The sequence below is a fragment of the Bombina bombina genome, chromosome 2 (assembly GCF_027579735.1).
Source record: "Bombina bombina isolate aBomBom1 chromosome 2, aBomBom1.pri, whole genome shotgun sequence".
NCBI classification, from domain to species: Eukaryota; Metazoa; Chordata; class Amphibia; order Anura; family Bombinatoridae; genus Bombina; species Bombina bombina.
Genome location: NC_069500.1, coordinates 217406897 through 217427187, shown reverse-complemented (window position 1 = coordinate 217427187; position 20291 = coordinate 217406897). Strand labels below are relative to the sequence as shown.

The 20291-nt window shown below is 36.0% G+C and overlaps 1 protein-coding gene across 1 annotated transcript in view; it reads left to right on the top strand.

The window, feature by feature from the left end:
• Positions 1 to 20291, top strand: part of EDIL3 (EGF like repeats and discoidin domains 3) — a 1373680-nt gene that overhangs the window by 442484 nt on the left and 910905 nt on the right. Inside the window, exon 3 of the mRNA XM_053701474.1 lies at positions 19029 to 19052. Coding sequence (XP_053557449.1) covers positions 19029 to 19052 — 24 coding nt within the window. The remainder of the gene's footprint in view (positions 1 to 19028; positions 19053 to 20291) is intronic.

Sequence of the window (20291 nt, the reverse complement as noted above, 5' to 3'; positions counted from 1 at the left end):
ACCATTGCACCAGCAGGTGGACAGGTTATGGAGCAGCAGTCTTTTTAACCGCTGCTTCATAACTGCTGTTTCTGGTGAGTCTGATGACTCGCCAGAAACACGGGGCATCAAGCTCCATTCGGAGCTTGATACATATGCCCCTCTGTCTCAGTTTACAAAATCTTGTTTTTTCCACTTTCATAAAATCATAGCAGTATTGGTGTCAGTGGCAAAGTTTGAGCAGCTTTAGCATGTATATTACCTTTTCATATATGAACTACATGAGGAAGCCGCTCAGGGGCAGGTCTCTTAGTCTCTTCACAGTTTTTACTTGTTGCCTTTTGTAGTTTGTACTATGATATAATGCACCTATGTTTAAGTGCTTTAGAATATATTCATACACTTCAAATGAATAATACGAATGATATGAAACCAAGGATGGGAAAGAAACATCTGCCTAGATCTCTTGATACAAGCGTTGCAGAAGACTTTTCACTAAATGCTGTTTCTCGGCTACCTCTGAGTTGTCGATTTGATTGGGAGAGCTAACTTTAACAAAGTTCTAGTCTTTTTGCCTCTATTCTAGAGACAAAGAAGAAAGTCAGACTTCCTTATTTCCTTATGATATTTATGGGCTCCCTTGTTGAACAGAGCAAAAGATCCCCAACCTTAAAATTACTATTTTACTTATGATAATGGAAGACTAGATAAGGAAAAACAAAAAGAACAACACCCAGCTCAGAAGCACAACTATTTGTGGGTGAAGCCACCAGCAGTATTGTTTTAACGTTAATGACAATTTGTACAAAGATTCAAAACCCGTACCACTAAATGTAGCTTCCATAGAGGAATGGGATCACTTTGTTTTGCAAAAGAACTGAAAACTTTTTATTGCACTAATGAAGAAACCTTTATTCACTCGGATCACTCCATGTCGAAGGAAATCAATATTGCACACACAAAAAAAAATCACTTAAAAGGACATAATACTCATATGCTAAATCACTTGAAAGTAATGCAGCATAACTGTATAAAGCTGACATGAAAATATCACCTGAACTTCTCTATGTAAAAGGGGAAGATATTTTACCTCACAATGGGTAAATGCTCTGTTAACAGTTATACTTCAACTGCTGTCTAGCTGCAAGTTAAAAAATAAAATAAAAATAAAACAATAGCCAATCAGCAGTGCTAAGGTCATGCATTGCTTTGCTGTGACCTCATGAGTTTTCACTGAAACCTTATTAGAGCAGATTTTCTTAAACTAAATAGGAAAATAATTTGAGTGTGCCTGCACATGCCAGCATGATGGGGTCTGTAGAGGTTACACATTTTGAGGATTAATCAAATGTTAAAGGGTCAGGTGGTCGGCCGCATTTCCAATCACACACGCAGGTGATTCAAACAGAGCAGCAGGAAATCCCTACTCAAAGAGTGAATAACGCTGGGAGGAGCTGCTTATTTTACCTTCCAAGGAGGGATTACAGTCTTGGGGTGGTTGACACATACAGTGGTGAGGTAACGTTAAGCGGTTTTCTTTACCCTGTTTAACCGATACAGCTCAGTTTCTAAAGACCAGTAAAGCTGGTGGGGAGAATATATCGGAACAGTGCAATTACGCTAATACAGTGGTTTATGTATTTGGCATATTTGAGCCGTAATGTCTAAAGGAAAATATTGACAAAACACTTGTCTGGATAATCAACTAAGGTGGCTTCTTTTATTTATTTGGGACTCATTTATAATTTTCTATTCTTTTTTATTAAATACTTGTATTAAATATTTTAATTTGCATATGCATTCTTGTGACTAACTGTTATACTCTTTAAGATTAACTGATATATATATATTTTTAAAAATCTATAGTGTCTGCTGAAAAAGCACCCTTTTTATTTGTAATTACATTTTGCCTGTACATGCCAGATACACACTCTCTTGCAAGTCCTGGGACTAGCATTCTGATTGGTTGCTTATAGTCTCTTTACAGTGAGTGGGGTGTGAATACTTAGCACATTTTTAGGTAAATATCTTCCTTTTTTACATAGAGATGTTCAGGTCACATTTTCTGGTCAGCTTTTTACAGCTATGCTGCATCATTTTCAAATGTTTTAACATTTGGGTATTAAGTCCCTTTAAGCCAAGCAAGATCAAGAAGACTTTTCCTTTGTTTTGGTATTAAACCATGTAATTGAGCAGAGAATAGAAGGAATGACAAAAAAAAGTCTTAACAGACAAATAAATACCATTTTGACCATAGCAAAGCTATGAGGATCATTGCTTTTGTTACCATACTTATTCTTCCTTCTGCATTTACTACATTTTATGAGTTATCCTAGCATACATGCAATTATTTTATATATATATATATATATATATATATATATATATATATATATATATATATATAATTATACTATCTCACTATGCTGACTAGTCTTTATATTAGCTATGGTAGGAGTCTTGCAGCTATCAAGAAAGTATTGCATTTAAATGATATAATAGTTGTATATTACAATATTTTAATGCATTTTTATGGAGGGCGATTCATCTCTGTAATGAGCTTTTTAAGACTTTTAAATTAAGCTATGCTCGATTTGGTGTTTACTTATATTTTTGATCTATCATACATTATTTTAATCTATTTTTTTTTTTTTTTCTTCAAAGTAACAAGTAACACTGAAAATATAAGTTCTTAGTAATGGTCACCCTAAACATATAACATTGAGCAAATAAAGCGTTACTATTTTATGTACTGATCAACAAAAATAGTAAACAGTGGCAATTATAACTATACTCACGTCATTAATAGAGATATTCTAAATTATATGACCTCTCAATTATCACCAGATAAAAAAAAATGCAAATTTTCCACCAGACTTGGTTCACAATATCACAGCATTTGTAAAGTTATTTTAAAATCTCTAATTTACTCTTTGATACAAAAAGTTGTAGGAAGTGCTCTAGTAATAGTCTGGTAAGTGCTAGATAATAAAACAAAATTGAGCCAATGGATTCTATTTATTAAGTTGCGAGAGTAGCTTCACGGCTTCAACGATTGCGTGAGCGACCTTTAAACGCTAGTTAAGTAGCTGCAGTCTTAAGATCACTACTAATTAAACTCTCCATCAACTAAAGTGTGGCAGATTTCAATGGGGATCAGGATGAATGACAGCCGGCACTTGTGTGCAAGCAGGGCGTTGCACAAGTCGCTCGCTTACCGCAAGGCTAGACAGACTAGGTTCATGATAGCAAACCTCATCTGCTTGGCACTTAATAAATTGAGCCCACTATTTGTGGACACATATACACATATAGGGGTCAATTTATCAAGCTACAGCAGACAGGGGTGTACATATGCGCCCCTGTCTGCAGCAGCTCGCCTCTGGCTGGCTGAATTCCGCTATCGGAATTTAGCATTGCACAAGAACGCAAATTTGCGCTCTTGTAAAACGCCGCCCCCTGCCCGCGCACAGCCATTCATGGTGGCGAGAGGTTAGGGAAGCAGCGGTCTCATGACCGCTGCTTGTTAAATACAGACTGCAGGTTCTCTTGTGAGAACCTGCAGTCGTAGGGGGTCGAAGGCTGGCAAAAGCCTTTGATAAATCGACCCCATAGCATAGATGGTGAAATTATCTGAGAGGTGTGAAGATAGACAGAAGATCTTAAATAAAACAGAAGTATTTTATTACAGTGAACATGAAGAGTATTTTCTTTTAGTATAATATATAAAAGGTAATACAAATATAGCAATACACATAGAGATACAGTACATGCAAATACATTGATGTTTCTAAACTAATAATATGTCTTATTGGTATATGCTATTTATTCTGTACATTGATGCAGTAGATGCTAGAAAACGTTATTAAAATATATTATGGTCAATTCTTTCATATATCCTGGTCACTTTGATATCAGAAAGTCAATGCAGAGTCACTGTTCTTTCTGGAAAAAACAAACAACTTTTTTCTCATGAGAGATGAGACATGTTTGATGATAGCAGGAAATTGCAGTCTGTAGTATGCTTTAGAGATTTTCATCTCTTGACTATGGATATCAATAAGCAGTTTTTCACTTTATAAAATAATAAACAAATAAAAAGCAGTAAATCAAATGTAAGTTTCAAATACTTATTACCTTATATTTATATTGAAATCTATGTGTGACTATTTGTGATGATAGTCAGATAATTTAGCTTAGAGTGCTCCATTTTTTCTAGTATGTATCATTTTAAATAACAAGCAACTACAACATTCAATTGAAAGTGCATTCTGCCTTGAATATAAATGTGGCATGAACAGATCAGGGTAGCAATATCCTCAGGGAGGGAGGGTGGTTTTATTATTAAAAGGTACATGAAACTTAAACATTATCTTTCATGATTCAGATAGAGCATACCATTTTAAACTTTCTAATTTACTTCTATTATTTAATTTGCTTTTATATTTTTTTTGTATCCTTTGCTGAAAAGCATGCATAGCTAGGCTCACGAGTTGGGAGCTAGCTGCTGATTTGCACACACACACACACACACATATATATATATATATATATATATATATATATATATATATATATATGTGTGTGTATATATATATATATATACCTCTTATAATTGGCTTACCGGTGTGTTTGGCTAGCTCCCAGTAGTGCATTGCTGCTCTTTCAATAAAAGATGCAAAGAGAATGAAGCAAAATTGATAAATAAATTGGAAAGTTGTTTAACCCTTTCGCTACTAAGCCTTTTTTCACCAGTGCACTACTGAGGCAATTTTGAGATTTTTTGCTACCTACATTTAAACCCTATGGTAAATCAAATTTAAAGGGACATTAAACACTTTGAGATGGTAATATAAAATGATAAATTGTGTGTGTGTGTGTGTGTGTATATATATATATATATATATAAAAATATATATATATATGAAAGGGACTTGAGTTCCCTGAAATGTCATCTATTAAAGCTGACTTTTCTTTTCATTAAGTCCTGAGAGTGCATTATTTTTTTGAAATTTTATATATATAATATATATTATTCAAAAAATAATGCACTCTCAGGACTTAATAAAAAGAAAAGTCAGCTTTAATAGATGACATTTCAGGGAACTCAAGTCCCTTTCATCAGATCAAAAAGAACAGTGAATGAATGTGATAACACCAACACATTATATGCAACTTAGCAAACACATACCTCCCACTCCAAATCAAATTAGCGCCAAACAGTGTGCTTGGAACGCATCCCTGTGTGTTTGGGTGCTGCCATTTTGGAACCTAGATTAAATTGAAAGAAGAGTTGCTGCAAATGTGCAAACAACACTGTAATGTAGTGAAAGATAGATTTCAACATGGTGGCTCCCATGAAAAGAGGGAGGGAGAGAATAACCATAATTATTAGCTTCTAAAATATACTTAGGGCTAGATTACAAGTGGTGCGCTAACTGTTGATAATATACCATTGATATATTTTTGACCCTTTTTACAATTAAGTAACCACGAGATCACAAAAATTTAAATATATTTGCCTAAATGTATATTGCAGACTAGAATTGTCTGAAGGTCTTGAGACCATAATGTGGCTTTTTTCATTCCATATTTTTTCCACCTAATTTAACTCTTATATTTTCTTCATTTGCAACATACACCTTGCTTTTCTGCACACGGTTGGGTTAGTCCTGCTCTTTCATATATCAGAACTGTTCCTAGTTCTGTGTGTATATAGTGACATGAAAATAATGATAATTTGCTAAAAAATTGCTCAATCGGTGTAACTAGATCTGAGCTATAGAGCAGCTTTCAAAGGAACAAAATCTAGCAGCCACTTCCCATTTATCTTCCTGCCCAGCTGCTTGATGGTCAGGGTTCCTATTAATCAGTCCAGACTGGAATGCATAGAATAGCTGCAGACCTGATATTATCTAACATGCTAACAATGCAGAAAACTGTTTGCAGAAAAATGCAAGTAAAATATGTTTTTGTTAATTAAACTTAGTTTGATGATACATTCTGTGTTGTGTGATTATTTTATTAGGTTTATAATGCTGTTTAGTAAATGTTTTTGTTCATTAAACTTAGTTTGATGATACATTCTGTGTTGTGTGATTATTTTATTAGGTTTATAATGCTGTTTAGCATTTAAACTCTTCATTTCAAAGCTTTAAATATAATGTATTAGGTGTTACATATGTCAATTTTGAGGGGGGCCTGGAACCTAACTCCCTCACTTCCCATTGACTTACATTATAAATTAGGTTTCAATTTACAACATTTTCTATTTACAACCATTCCTTCTGGAACCTAATCCCGGCGTAAACTGAGGGCTACCTGTGTGTATGTGTGTGTGTGTGTATATATGTATATATATATATATATATATATATCTACAGTGGATATAAAAAGTCTACACACCCCTGTTAAAATGTCAGGTTTCTGTGATGTAAAAAAATGAGACAAAGATAAATCATTTCAGAACTTTTTCCACCTTTAATGTGACCTATAAACAGTACAACTCAATTGAAAAACAAACTGAAATCTTTTAGGTAAAGGGAAATAAAAATAAAAAACTAAAATAATATGGTTGCATAAGTGTGAACACCCTTTTATAACTGGGGATGTAGCTGTGTTCAGAATTAAGCAATCACATTCAAAATCATGTTAAATAGGAGTCAGTACACACCTGTCATCATATAAAGTGCCTCTGATTATCCCCAAATAAAGTTCAGCTGTTCTAGTAGATCTTTCCTGACATTTTGTTAGTCGCATCCTACAGCAAAAGCCATGGTCCGCAGAGATCTCCCAAAGCATCAGAGGGATCTCATTGTTAAAAGGTATCAGTCAGGAAAAGGGTACAAAAGAATTTCCAAGGCATTAGATATACCATGGAACACAGTGAAGACAGTCATCATCAAGTGGAGAATATATGGTGCAACAGTGACATTACCAAGAACTGGATGTACCTCCAAAATTGATGAAAAGACGAGAAGAAAACTGGTCTGGGAGGCTGCCAAGAGGACTATAGAAATATTAAAGGGAGCTGCAGGAATATCTGGCAAGTACTGGCTGTGTGGTACATGTGACAACAATCACCCGTATTCTTCATATGTCTGTGCTATGGGGTAGAGTGGCAAGATGGAAGCCTTTCCTTACAAAAAAAATATCCAAGCCCGGCTAAATTTTGCAAAAACACATCTAAAGTTTCCCAAAAGCATGTTGCAAAAGGTGTTCTGGTCTGATGAAAGCACAGTTGAACTTTTGGCCATAATTCCAAAAGATATGTTTGGCGCAAAAACAACACTGCATATCACCAAAAGAACACCATACCCACAGTGAAGCATGGTGGTGGCAGCATCATGCTTTGGGGCTGCTTTTCTTCAGCTGGAACTGGGGCCTTAGTCAAGGTAGAGGGAATAATGAACAGTTCCAAACACCAGACAATATTGGCACAAAACCTTCAGGCTTCTGCTAGAAAGCTGAACATGAAGAGGAACTTCATCTTTCAGCATGCCAACGACCCATAGCATACATCCAAATCAACAAAGGAATGGCTTCACCAGAAGAAGATTAAAGTATTGGGATGGCCCAGCCAGAGCCCAGACCTGAATCCAACACAAAATATGTGTGGTGATCTGAAGAGGGCTGTGCACAGGAGATGCCCTCGCATTCTGACAGATTTAGAGTGTTTTTGCAAAGAAGAGTGGGCAAAACTTGCCAAGTCAAGATATGCCATGCTGAAAAAATCATACCCAAAAAGACTGAGTGCTGTAATAAAATCAAAAGGTGCTTCAATAAAGTATTAGTTTAAGAGTGTTCACACTTATGCAACCATATTTTATTATTTTTTTATTTTTATTTCCCTTTACCTAAAAGATTTCAGTTTGTTTTTCAATTGAGTTGTTCAGTTTATAGGTCACATTAAAGGTGGAAAAAGTTCTGAAATGATTTATCTTTGTCTCATTTTTTTACATCACAGAAACCTGACATTTTAACAGGGGTGTGTAGACGTTTTATATCCACTGTATATTTGTGTTATGTTTTTACATAGTTAATACATTTGCTATTTTCAAATATCCTTCAATAATACTGTTTAATAGTTCCACTCACAACAGGTGGGAAAATTATCTAAATCAAAATAAAATTAAAGTGACAGTGTTTTTATCATAATGTACCTGTTACCATATGTATGTTCTTTATAAACTCACACTCAATAATCACATCATCCTAGATTAGATAATGGAGCAATATTTTGAGCAAGATTTCTAACGTAAATTGAGCTTGAGTGAAATCCATATTGCAAGTATACCGTGAGCATGTGTGTGTTCGTTTTACAAGATGAAAGTAAAGTATTCTTGCTTAAGCACTAATTACCAGAGCTGAAAAGTAAATCGTGATTCCCATTGTGAAGTTACCAGAAACCAATTTGTTTCACTTTATTCAAATGCAAATCACTAATACAATGGCCATTCAGCAAACCCTTACAAAACAGGTGTTTACATAGATACAATTGTACAGTGTAAAATGACAAGAACAATTTACATGTGTGAAATTAACCTTTTCACTTTCAAAATAATAGCAAAAATTGTAAAATAATTTATCATATATTTGAGCAATACAGTATGGGTATACAGTACATGTGTGTCTAAAATGTTATTGTTATACATTACACTGTAAAAATGATGTCAAAGCTATTATCTATAGGTTGTGATTTTATAGGGATTTTAAAGCCTTTTATTTTCTTAGTTGCATTAAATTTTTTTTTGTAATAATATTATTTTTTCTGTATTAAAGGGATAGTAATCACAAAAATTGTATTGTTTAAAAAGATAGATATTCCCTTTATAATTCCCCAGTTTTGCATAACCAACACTATTATAGAAATATACTTTTTAGCTCTGTAATTACTTCTGCTTCTGCAGACTGCCTCCTTATCTCAGATCTTTTGACAGACTTGCAGTTCAGACAATTAGAGCTGACTCTTAAATAACTCCATGTGCATGAGCACAGTTATCTAGATGAAACACATGAACTAACGCCCTCTAGCTGTGAAAAACAGTGAAATGCATTCAGATAAGAGGCGGCCTTCAAGGGCTTAGAAATTAGCATATAAGCCTACCAGAGTTTAGCTTTCAACTGAGAATACCAAGAGAACAAAGCAAATTTGATGCTAAAAGAAAATGAGAAAGTTGTTTAAAATGACATGTCCTATCTGAAGCATGAAGCTTTAATTTGGACTTTACTATCCCTTTAAGGTATGTCACTGTCCACTGTAGCTGGTGTTCTGCTCATCAGCAAGTGAGACATTCCCTGCTCACTTAACCACTTAAGGACCAGGCACTTCAGACAAAAACTTACCCAAAAGACCAGAGCATTTTTAGCATTTTTTGCCATCACTACATTTAAACAGAAATAGAGCCTTTTTTATATTTACCTATCAAAACTATAGATTTTTTTTTAGAAGACAACCCAAAGTATTGATCTAGGCCTATTTTGGTATATTTCATGCCACCATTTCACCGCCAAATGCGATCAAATTAAAAAAATCGTTAACTTTTTCACAATTTTAGGTTTCTCACTGAAATTATTCACAAGCAGCTTGTACAATCATAGCACAAATGGTTGTAAATTATTCTCTGGGATCCCCTTTGTTCAGAAAGAGCAGACTTATATGGCTTTGGCATTGCTTTTTGGTAATTGGGGTGTTTTGTTTTTTTTAGATTAGGATTTATTTGGTCTTGAAAAAGATCTGATTTGCCCTTTTAAGGGCAATGCTCATACAGATGCCCCTTTAGGGGCAATGGGTAGTTTAGTTTTTTTTTTTGTGTGTTAGTTTTTATTTTATTTTGGGGTTTAGGTGGGTTGGGGGGTTTTACTGTTAGGAGGGACTGTAATGTTAGACTTATTTTTTGTAATTTAATGTTAGTTTTTTTATTTTAATTGTAATTTAGTAGTAATTTGGTTAATTTAGGGGGGTGTTAGGTTAGGGGGCTTAGAAATGTAGTTATTTGCGCTGTGGTGGGGTTGGCGGTTTAGGGGTTAATAGGTTAATTATGGTTATTGCTATGTGGGAGCTTAGCAGTTTAGGGGTTAATAGGTTAATTAGGTTTATTGTGATGTGGGAGGTTGGCGTTTTAAGACTTAATAGGTTAAAAAAAATTGCGATGTGGGGGTTTTATGGTTTAGGGGTTAATAGGTTAATTAGGTTTATTGTGATGTGGGTGGTTGGCAGTTAAGGAGTTAATATTTTAATTATGTTATTTGCGGATTAGGGGTTAATTACTTTATTGTTTTGCGATGTGGGGGTTGACGGTCTAGGTGTTTGTTAATACTTTGTGTGGGAGGTTAGTTTTTTTTGTTATACTTCGTGCGGCCGGTTACATTTTTTTATTTTTATTTCTTGCGGGTGGTTAAGTGTTATTTAGTTATTTCGTGCGGGCGGTTGCGTGTTTTTTTTTTTTTAAAGGCTTCTGGTTTACCTACCTGCGGTGGATTCTTTCACCACCCTGCCATTTTCGGACTGCCGACATTCTTTTGGCTGCCTCGCGCAGCCAACATTTCTTTGAGGATGCATGCGCAACTGGTGATACCGACGGACACGTTACAAACGCAATTTTACTATATATATATATATATATATATATATATATATATATATATATATATATATATATATATATATATATAGACATACATATACACATTTAGACATGTATATGTATGTATCTTTATGTTTAAAGCCCTTTGCATTTCTTTTTTTTTCTAACACCTGAGAACTCAAATCTTTGAGCCCTTATAACTTTTCTGTGCATTTTTTTTATAATTAATTTTTATCAGATAGTTTTATTATGAGTGTAACTGTACTTTTAAATGTATTTTCAAAGTGTTTTGTGACACTTTTTTGTTTTGTTTTGCTTAACAGTTAACCAGAGCTCTGAGGTTGCAGTAATTATTTTAGCACAAATCGCGATTGCGCTCAATTATTCTCTTTTCAATTTGTAATATGAACTCTCGGTCAGATGCGTGCAAACAGACGTAATAAACCCAATATCGATTGTGCAAAACATTAAACGCGCCACTCTTAAGCTGACCCTTAATATTCTCGGGTGTTTGTATTTTTACCATTTAATTCAGATTAAAAATAACTTACATGTCTCTTTTATATTTAAATACTTCTCTGTTTTCCCTCTAGACAACTAAGTATTTTGTTTATTATTTTTTTTATTATTCTTGTATTTGGTTGAAAGCATTTTTTGTTAAATGCTTTGAGAGGCCTATTTAGTGATATGAAGCATGAAATAGCTAGCATTTTTCTGGGTAAAGTATTATTGTTTGTAGAATGTGTATGCATCTGTGGTAGAATGTAGCCTTGCTTTGTACAAATCTGAATTGATATTAAAATAATGTTTCTGCATATATGTTTGTACTTATAGCACTGCCTACTACTTGCACTGCACATTTCTTATATTACCTTTAAATGGGTACATAAAATCACATAAACAAACATTGAAGTTTCCTTAGACAAACATTGGCAGTACAATTAGTCATACTGAAGAGCTCAGAGATTTTAAATGTAGCACTCTCATAGATGCCATGTTTGCCACAAGTAATTTTGTACACTTTCTGCCCTACTAGATCTGTCCTGGCCAACTGCAAGGGCTTCTGTAAGTGGAAGCATCTAGGAGCAACAACAGCCTAACCACAAAGTAGTAGACCATGCAAACTCACAGAGTGAGGTAGTCGAGTTTTGAAGAACATTGTGAGTAAAGATTGGCTATCATCTATTGCATCAAATACTACAGAGTTCCAAAATGCCTCTGAAAGCAGCATCAGACCAAGAACTGTACATTGGGAGCTTTGTGGGTTTCCATGGCTGAGCAGCTGTACACAAGTCTCATATGAGTATGTGCAATACCAAGTGTCAACTGTAGTGGTGTAAAGCATGCCGCCGCTGGACTTTAGAAAAGTGGAAGCATGTTCTTTGGAGTGATGAATCACATTTCTCTGGCAGTCTAATGGAAGAATATGGGTATGGTAGATGCTAGGAGAATGCTGCTTACCAAAATGCATAGAGTCTATTGTAAAGTTTGGTGGAGGAGGGATAATGGTCTGGGGTTGTTTTTCGGGGTTTGTGCTAGGACCCTTAGTTCCAGTGAAGAGTCATCTTTAATGCTACAGGATACAAATACAAGTTAGACAATTGGGGGTTTCCAACATTGTGGCAACAGTTTGGGGAAGGTCCTTTACTGTTTCAGCATGGTTGTGATTGGGGGCTTAGAACATTGTGGCAACAGTTTAGGGAAGGCCTGTTACTGTTCCAACATGACTGTGGCCCTGTGCACAATACAAGGTCTATGAAGACGTGGTTTGAAGAGTTTGGTGTAGAGGAACTCGAGTGGCCTGTACAGAGCCCTATCATCAACCCCATTCAACACCTTTGGGATGAATTGGTACACTAAATGTAAGCCAGACCTTCTCATCTTACATTAGTGCTTCACCTCACAAATGCTAAATGGTCAAAGATTGCCATATAGACACACTTCAACATTTTGTGGAAATCCTTATCAAATGTGTTGGATGCTGTTATAACAACAAGGGGGTCAACTCCATTTTCATGCTCTTGGTTTTGAAATGGAATTTCCAACAAGCTCATATAGGTGTGATGGTCAGGTGTCCACATACTTTTGGCCATATGATGTATGTCTATATGTGTCTGTGTATTTCTACTAGTTTCAGTTTACATTCAAAGAACTTATACTTCACATCTTGCAAAGAGTAAACATATATTCAATAGCGATCTTTCATATGGATGATAGAGCATATTAGTGTTATCTTCCTTTCATCCCTTTTAAATTTGGTAGAAGAAAAAATGAAAGTAGAGAAGAGACAGATATAAGCATTGGTATAACATAAGTTAGTTGTTGCTTTAGAATGGCTGGTTGCAGAGCTTCTTCCTGCATGCAAGCAAACCTGATGCTAAAATATGTTCTACAAATCTATACCTGTGATTGATGTTGATCTCTCACCTCTTTTTTCCTTACTTTAATTACTTGCTGTGCTGGGTGATTGAACGTATCTGATAGCAGGGAAGCATACCATATATATACTGGAAGTTTTCGTTGTAGAAATCTCATTCGTTGTAGAAATCTCATTCAAAAACATACAATAATTTTAATTAAGTATGCTGTTTCTGTGTATTTGTGGATGAATTTTTTCTTTCCTCTGGTTGTTAGAACTGCAGTATTTTGCATAATCTATTGGGATGGAGAAACAAAAAGAGGAGATTACACACTTGGAAGGAGCTTTAAAGTCGATGCTGACTGTTGAAGAGATGGAGAAAATGTTAGTAACAGTAAATGCTAATATCAGGGAGCTCCAGAAGACCATAGAGGCCCGCAAATGGCAGAAGTTCCTAAGGGATGAGGAGGATTACCGTAGCGGTACAGTATATCGATGGTCCAGAGGCACGTACAATGATAACAGGTGACAAGGCACGCCTAATTGGCGGAGACAGCGTTGCACACGCGACCGGCATACCAATTCCACGTCATCAGCCAGTGACTCGTCGGGGGACTCAGGAGGAAGCACAGAGGCGGATGGAAGCATTGCCGTAAAGTCTATCACTTTGGATTCAAAGGAGCAGAAAGTGCAGAGAGTTACCTGCAACAAGACGAAGCGGGTCTAGTGGTAAATATCTCTGAGTATGACCTGACTGAGACTGAGAGGGATGTTATCAATAAGGGATTGTCTTTTTGTCCCCAATCGAAATGTGATTTTTATCAAACTACAGAGGGACTTGTACTCATTCTTCCGCAATATGAAGCTTAAAATGTTTTTTGGTACCAGATCCATTGGGGGTGATAATGTAAATACTCAACATGATTATAACTTGTTGTCGTTAAACAATCTCAATCTTAGAGTTAAAAGTAATTTTACACCTAATGTGAATAACAATGGTATGGAGACTTTCATGCAGTTGGTACTAAGGGATATTGATTTGCTTAAGCAGGGATGTAGGATGTCCTATAACAACAAAGGTAATGCTCTGGCATATGGTAATTTTTTCTAGATTAGAATATAAGGCCCTCGTAGATTTGAAAACTAACAAACAGATTATTTGTAAGACGGCCGATAAGGGTGGGGCAACAGTAATATTAGTGTAAGGTTATCTCAAGAGTTAGATAGAGGAACGCAATTGCAGAGTAAATGTAGATTTGTTTCACTATTCCAACTAGATTACACTATTGAGGAAGTGAAATCCATATAGATAGTGATAACAATAATCTGGAAATATTTCCCCAAGGAGGATTTAATTCATAATATGTTCTCTTAAATAGAGACACTGAATAAACAATGGCAATGGGAAGTTAATTCCCTAGACAGTGTATCAATTTTGTATTTGCTATTTGTTACAGTTCATATTTGGAGAAAGAACAGTGGTTTCAGTTGGGCTGCCTTGATTTGGTTAAAGGAATTTCAACAAGCCCCAGAGCAAGTGACTTAACAACAAAGTCTTTATCAGCACGTCTTAGTTATATATATATAGAGAGGCTAAGATCATTTGCTTTAATTAGGCATATGCTTTGTTTGAACAGACGCTGTCTTGCTGAGTAGCGATTACATAGAAAGTATGTACAATATAAAAGTACTTGCGGCTCTGATGGTGTATGTGCACTCCGGTCAGCTGAGATTGTTTCCAGTTGTTCCTGTGTGCCGCTTTGAATTGAGCGAGCAGAGAGCGCAGAGTGGCGTCCGCGGTAATTCCCCGGTCAAGTGGGCGGTCTCTCCGTGAGTGACGGAGTCTGAGCTGCTGGGGGAGACGTGACAGTAGCAGCAGCGGCTGCAGTTCTGTGTAAGAGGCTGCTCCAAGTTAAGTGCAGGTGAGGTTGGATTAGCGGCTAAATGTTGCACTGAAAAGACACAAACTGCAGCTTGCATAAATTTGGCGATTACAATCGCATGAATTAGGTATGAAGGTATGGCAATGTTCCAATTCAAATGAGTAAGGAATTTTCCAACTAAACTGTAATCCAATAGTTACTTCGCTTTTAGGAACTTTAATGTAGACTCAAGTAAAAGGTAGTTACACTACAAAATACTAAGCAAGGAGCCACAGGAAATGGCGACACTTATAACCTAAGCAACCAATAGGAAGAAACCTATGCAAATTCCTCCTTAAAGAAACAGTAACCCTGACAATTAGACAAGAGCTACTCTATACAAGAGATTAAGACACAGTTGCAGCATGTGCATCTACCACTAGAGAGAGACCCCTCTTTTGAGGTGAGGAAAGAACTTGATAGATGTATTTCTAAGGCAATGTGTAATGGGTTAATTTCTGAGAAAGAACAGAAAATTTTTATTCCGAGTACTTTTTCTATACCTGTATTTTACACATTGCCTAAAATACATAAGAATTATGAGGCTCCACCAGGCCGCCCTATTGTGGCTAGTACTAATTCTATTCTCACTAATGTGTCTATATACTTAGATAGACTACCAAGACCCCTTGTTACTGGATCTCTGTCTTATATTAAGGATACTGGGGATTTTTTGAATAAGCTTGGTGATATTGTTTTACCGAGTGACAAATTCATTCTCTGTACTTTAGATGTGAATAGCCTATATACATCTATCACACACAATAGTTTTCTTGATGCTATGAGACAGACTATTAGATCCAATGGTATAGTATCCAATATTAAAAGTGAATTTGTTATTGAGTTGTTAAAACTTATCCTTTATTGTAACTATTTCCTTTTTCTGGATTAGTTTTACATACAGCGTCAGGGTACTGAATATTGCCCCCACATATGCCAACATATTTATGAATGTTTATGAAGAGAGGTTTGTTTATGCCAATTGCATGTTTCAACAGCACAGATTATGCTGGTATAGATATATAGACAATGTGTTTGGCATATGGGGAGGTGACATCGACTCCTTGATGGATTTTGTGGCTGATTTATATATTTCTACACAACACATTAAATTCAAACTTACATATAGTGAGGAATCTGTAACATTTTTAGATACTACTGTCATTAAAAATGGTAGACATCTGGAGACAGATCTATATAAGATAGAGAGTGACAGAAATAGTCTATTAAGGTATGAGAGTGCACACTCTCCCTCACTTATTAAAAGTTTACCAAGGAGTCTTCTCCTTCGTGTCAAGAGAATAATGTCTGATGAGGCTATTGGAAGGATTAGGTAACAGGAGATGGGGAACTGTTTTCTGGAGAGAGGTTTCCCTAAGCCTCTGATTGAGCAACAAATTAAAGAAATGGAAATTATTTCCAGGGAATCTATTCTTAAAGGGACTAGAACAAGGGTTAAGGTTGAGGAGAAGAATAAAAACATATTGATTTTTGTGACTGAGTATAATTCCCTAAGTAGTAAAGTGAATACAATTATCAGGAAATATTGGTCTATCATAAAAGATCTCAATCCTAACATAAAAGAGTTTGAGGAGCCCCCTATGGCAGCTTACAAAAGAAGTAGAAATTTAAGAGATACACTAGTGAGAGCAGATTTGGGTCCTGAGAAGGGGCTGAGACAAACTTTTATTTCTACTCCTAAGTTGGGAAATTTCCTGTTTGGGCTGCTGTAACTGCAATAATATGATTAAAGTGGACTTTTTTTGTACATCCGCTTACTGGAAAGAAATTTCAGATCTCTGGCTTCTACACCTGTAATACTGAGTTTATTATATATTTGATCAAGTGTCCTTGCTCAAAGATTTACATTGGGGAATCGACACGTAGAGCCAGAGACCGAATGAATGAACATAAGTCCAATATTCGTCGAAAAAATTTGGATGCTCCTGTATCCAGTCATTTTTGCAGGCAGGTCATTCTGTATCTCATCTTAGATTTCAGGTTATCTAGCATGTTAGGAAACCTAGACGAGGGGGTGATAGACTTAAGATTCTAAAAGCTAGGGAAACATTTTGGATCTACACTTTACAGTCCCTGGCCCGAGTGGGGATGAATAAGAAGATTGTGGGGAATGTCACCTTATAAATATGATAAGATTGAATATTGGTATGTAAAGAATTATTTACTAGTGTGGTTTTCTATGTCTGATGAGGTATAACACTACTATTGTGATTATCTTGATATGATTTTTTTTAACAAGTACAGTTTCTTAGGATGTATATTAACACCCTATATATTTATGGCTATGTGTTTTTCAGGTCTTAATGGGTTAAAAAGAAGTATATTCCTGTGTCCACTAGAGGGGGTGCTTAGGTTTTGTGAATATATGAAAAATGTGGTCCTTCCCCTGGAGGAGGGTAAAAATGTGACTAGGAATATTCATTGTATAACATGATTAAGGTCTATTGCTGACCAAAACGTTGTTGTATCTGTGATGTTTCATCAATAAATAGAATCATGATGCATACCTATGGCGCTGTTGCTGTCATTTGGATTTGTTGTTATTACTGGGGATCAGTGCAGGATACTTGCAACTTGCACCTGGATGTTGGACTGTGAGTGCTGCGCTGAACTTGTTTGTTGAAGTCTCATTCAAAAACAATAATTTTAATATAGTATGCTGTTGCTGTGTATTTGTGGATGAATTTTTTCTTTCCTCTGGTTGTTAGAACTGCAGTATGTTGCATAATCTATTGGTATGGAAAATACATATATTATACTTTAAAAAGACTGATTATGAGATATGTACATTCAGATTGGAAAGATGTAGTTAATCACTAATTTAGCTGCATTTTGTCCATGCCATCAACACCGTTGCTCTTGAGGCGGGAAAGGTTTTTCTGTAAGCATGAAACAGTTCAAAGTTACAGATATACACTGTTTAGGCAGGAAAGGGCTCAGAACTTCAAATTTACACTATTCAGTAACTGTGTCCAGAAATTTTGATTGATTCCTGTGTCGGCCAACAGGAATATAAGGATTACAGTTTTTCTTGACCAATCTTGACCCTATAAACATTTTTTATTGTGTTGCGGCTGATGGCTTGTAGCAGTAGCACTATCTAATAATAAACGTTATTTTAGTCTAACCTGAATTTCTACTACTTCTCAGCTGCCCGGAATAGTTTACCCTAAGCAATAAGTGGTTACCAAATTTCCATTGATGAACAAATTCGGACATTTGCAGAAAGAATGTATTAAGGGACATTATAGCAAAAAAGTGAAAATGACCCTGCTTTGATGCTAAATTTTTTTTCTTACAAAAATGCCAATATATGTGTAAAAAAATGTTTAATAATGCATACATTTTAATTTAAAATGTCATTTTTTTTTATCCCCCTGGTGACCAGGTGTGCCAGTTAATGAAATGGGTATATTCTAGTAAAGGTTGAACATGTGGTTTACCACACCCATTATGAGGGAATGCTTGTGAGTGTGGATGTGATGTCTCCAGTATATACGATAAAAACTATGCAAGTGTAACTGTTCAGTATTGAGTAGTTCCTTTTGGAATTGTGGGTCTTTCAGGGGTTTCAGGAAAGGTTCAAAGGGAAAGAGGTATTATAGTAATTTTTAAGTCTATTAAGGGGCTTAGTAAAGCTGAAGCTCTGAGTATTTTTCACAAAAATAAAAATACAAGAACAAGGGGTCATGATCTCAAGCTGCAGGGTAATAGATTCAGGAAGCACTACTTTACTGAAAGGGTGATTGATTCTTGGAAAAATTTCCACAAGAGGTGGTAATGACAAACACTGTGGGGATTTCAAGAATACCTGAGATAAGGATAAGACTATACTACGTCCTAGATATGTTTATACTTTTAAGGAAATAATGGTCAGACTTGTTGGGCCTATGGTTCGTATCTGTCATCAAAATCAAAATCTGTGTTTCTATGTATTTACGTTCTTGTCTTCTAACAATTCTAGATCAATTTTACATATTTATTTGTTGGAAAAAAATTCTTATTTTTTATTAACATGCAGTTTGTTGTTGATGCCATCCATTTGAAAACATATTGCTATCAATATTTAAATTATTACACTTTTGTCTATATTATTTTATTATATATTCCACATTGTCATCTAGCACTAAGCTTGATTTTTCTTTTTTTCTCTTTCAACAGCTGTAGAAGATTCTACAACAGCAGGTAGGATTCTAATCTAATTTGATGTAATGTACTACAGATATGAAATATGACAGCATATGCATACACGTTTCTTATTCTAGTGCATTGATGTGTAAACATGTAATTTCAGAACAATAATACCCAACGCTTTGTGATTACACAATCAATTTAGCATAAAGAGATTACAAGATTCAAAGCTTATTGATATGTAATCCTGTGGAGAAATATCAAATGTTTAGGAAAAAAAAGTGCTGTTCTTAAAGATATACTGTATGTGGGATGCACAAGGGTGAAAAAAAGCAGCAGATAACTTTCTACTAAACATAGAAATTTTAGAGATTGCAGATATTTGATTTAAATATGCAGTGCTAATTGATGTCTCTGTCACTTTGCATGCTGTTAAAATATTTACTGTAAAGCTAACATTTTCTTCTGTGAAATAGTTTCTTTTAATAGTGTTTTAAATGCTAATTTAAATGTTTATTCACATATAATTTCTAATGTAAATAAGAAATTATTAGCGCAATCAACAGTAGATCCAGAGCCCAATATCAAGAGGGGCTATATGGCAAATTATCTTGTTGCAAACCTGGCCAATAGAAAAGCAAAGTGGCGCATTATTTTTATCAGCTGCACAACGCCAGCCCTCTTCTCTCAGCTGCACAGCACCAACCTCCTCTTCCTAGCCACACATTGCCAACCTACTCTCAGCTGCACAGCGCCAACCTCCTCCTCTCAGTGGTACAGCGCTAACCTTCTCTCAGCTGCACAGCACCAACCTCCTCCTCCTAGCCACACATTGCCAAACTACTCTCAGCTGCACAACACCAACCTCCACCTCCTAGCCACACATTGCCAACCTACTCTCAGCTGCACAGCGCCAACCTCCTCCTCCCAGAGGTACAGCGCTAACCTTCTCTCAGCTGCACAGCACAGCACCAACCTCCTCCTCCTAGCCACACATTGCCAAACTACTCTCAGCTGCACAACACCAACCTCCACCTCCTAGCCACACATTGCCAACCTACTCTCAGCTGCACAGCGCCAACCTCCACCTCCCAGCGGCACAGCGCTAACCTTCTCTCAGCTGCACAGCACCAACCTCCTCCTCCCAGCGGTACAGCGCTAACCTTCTCTCAGCTGCACAGCACCAACCTCCTCCTCCCAGCGGTACAGCGCCAACCTCCTCTCAGCTGCACAGTTTTAAGCTGCAATAACACATAAAATACACTGGTGCCAGCATAACTGATAACCGACCAA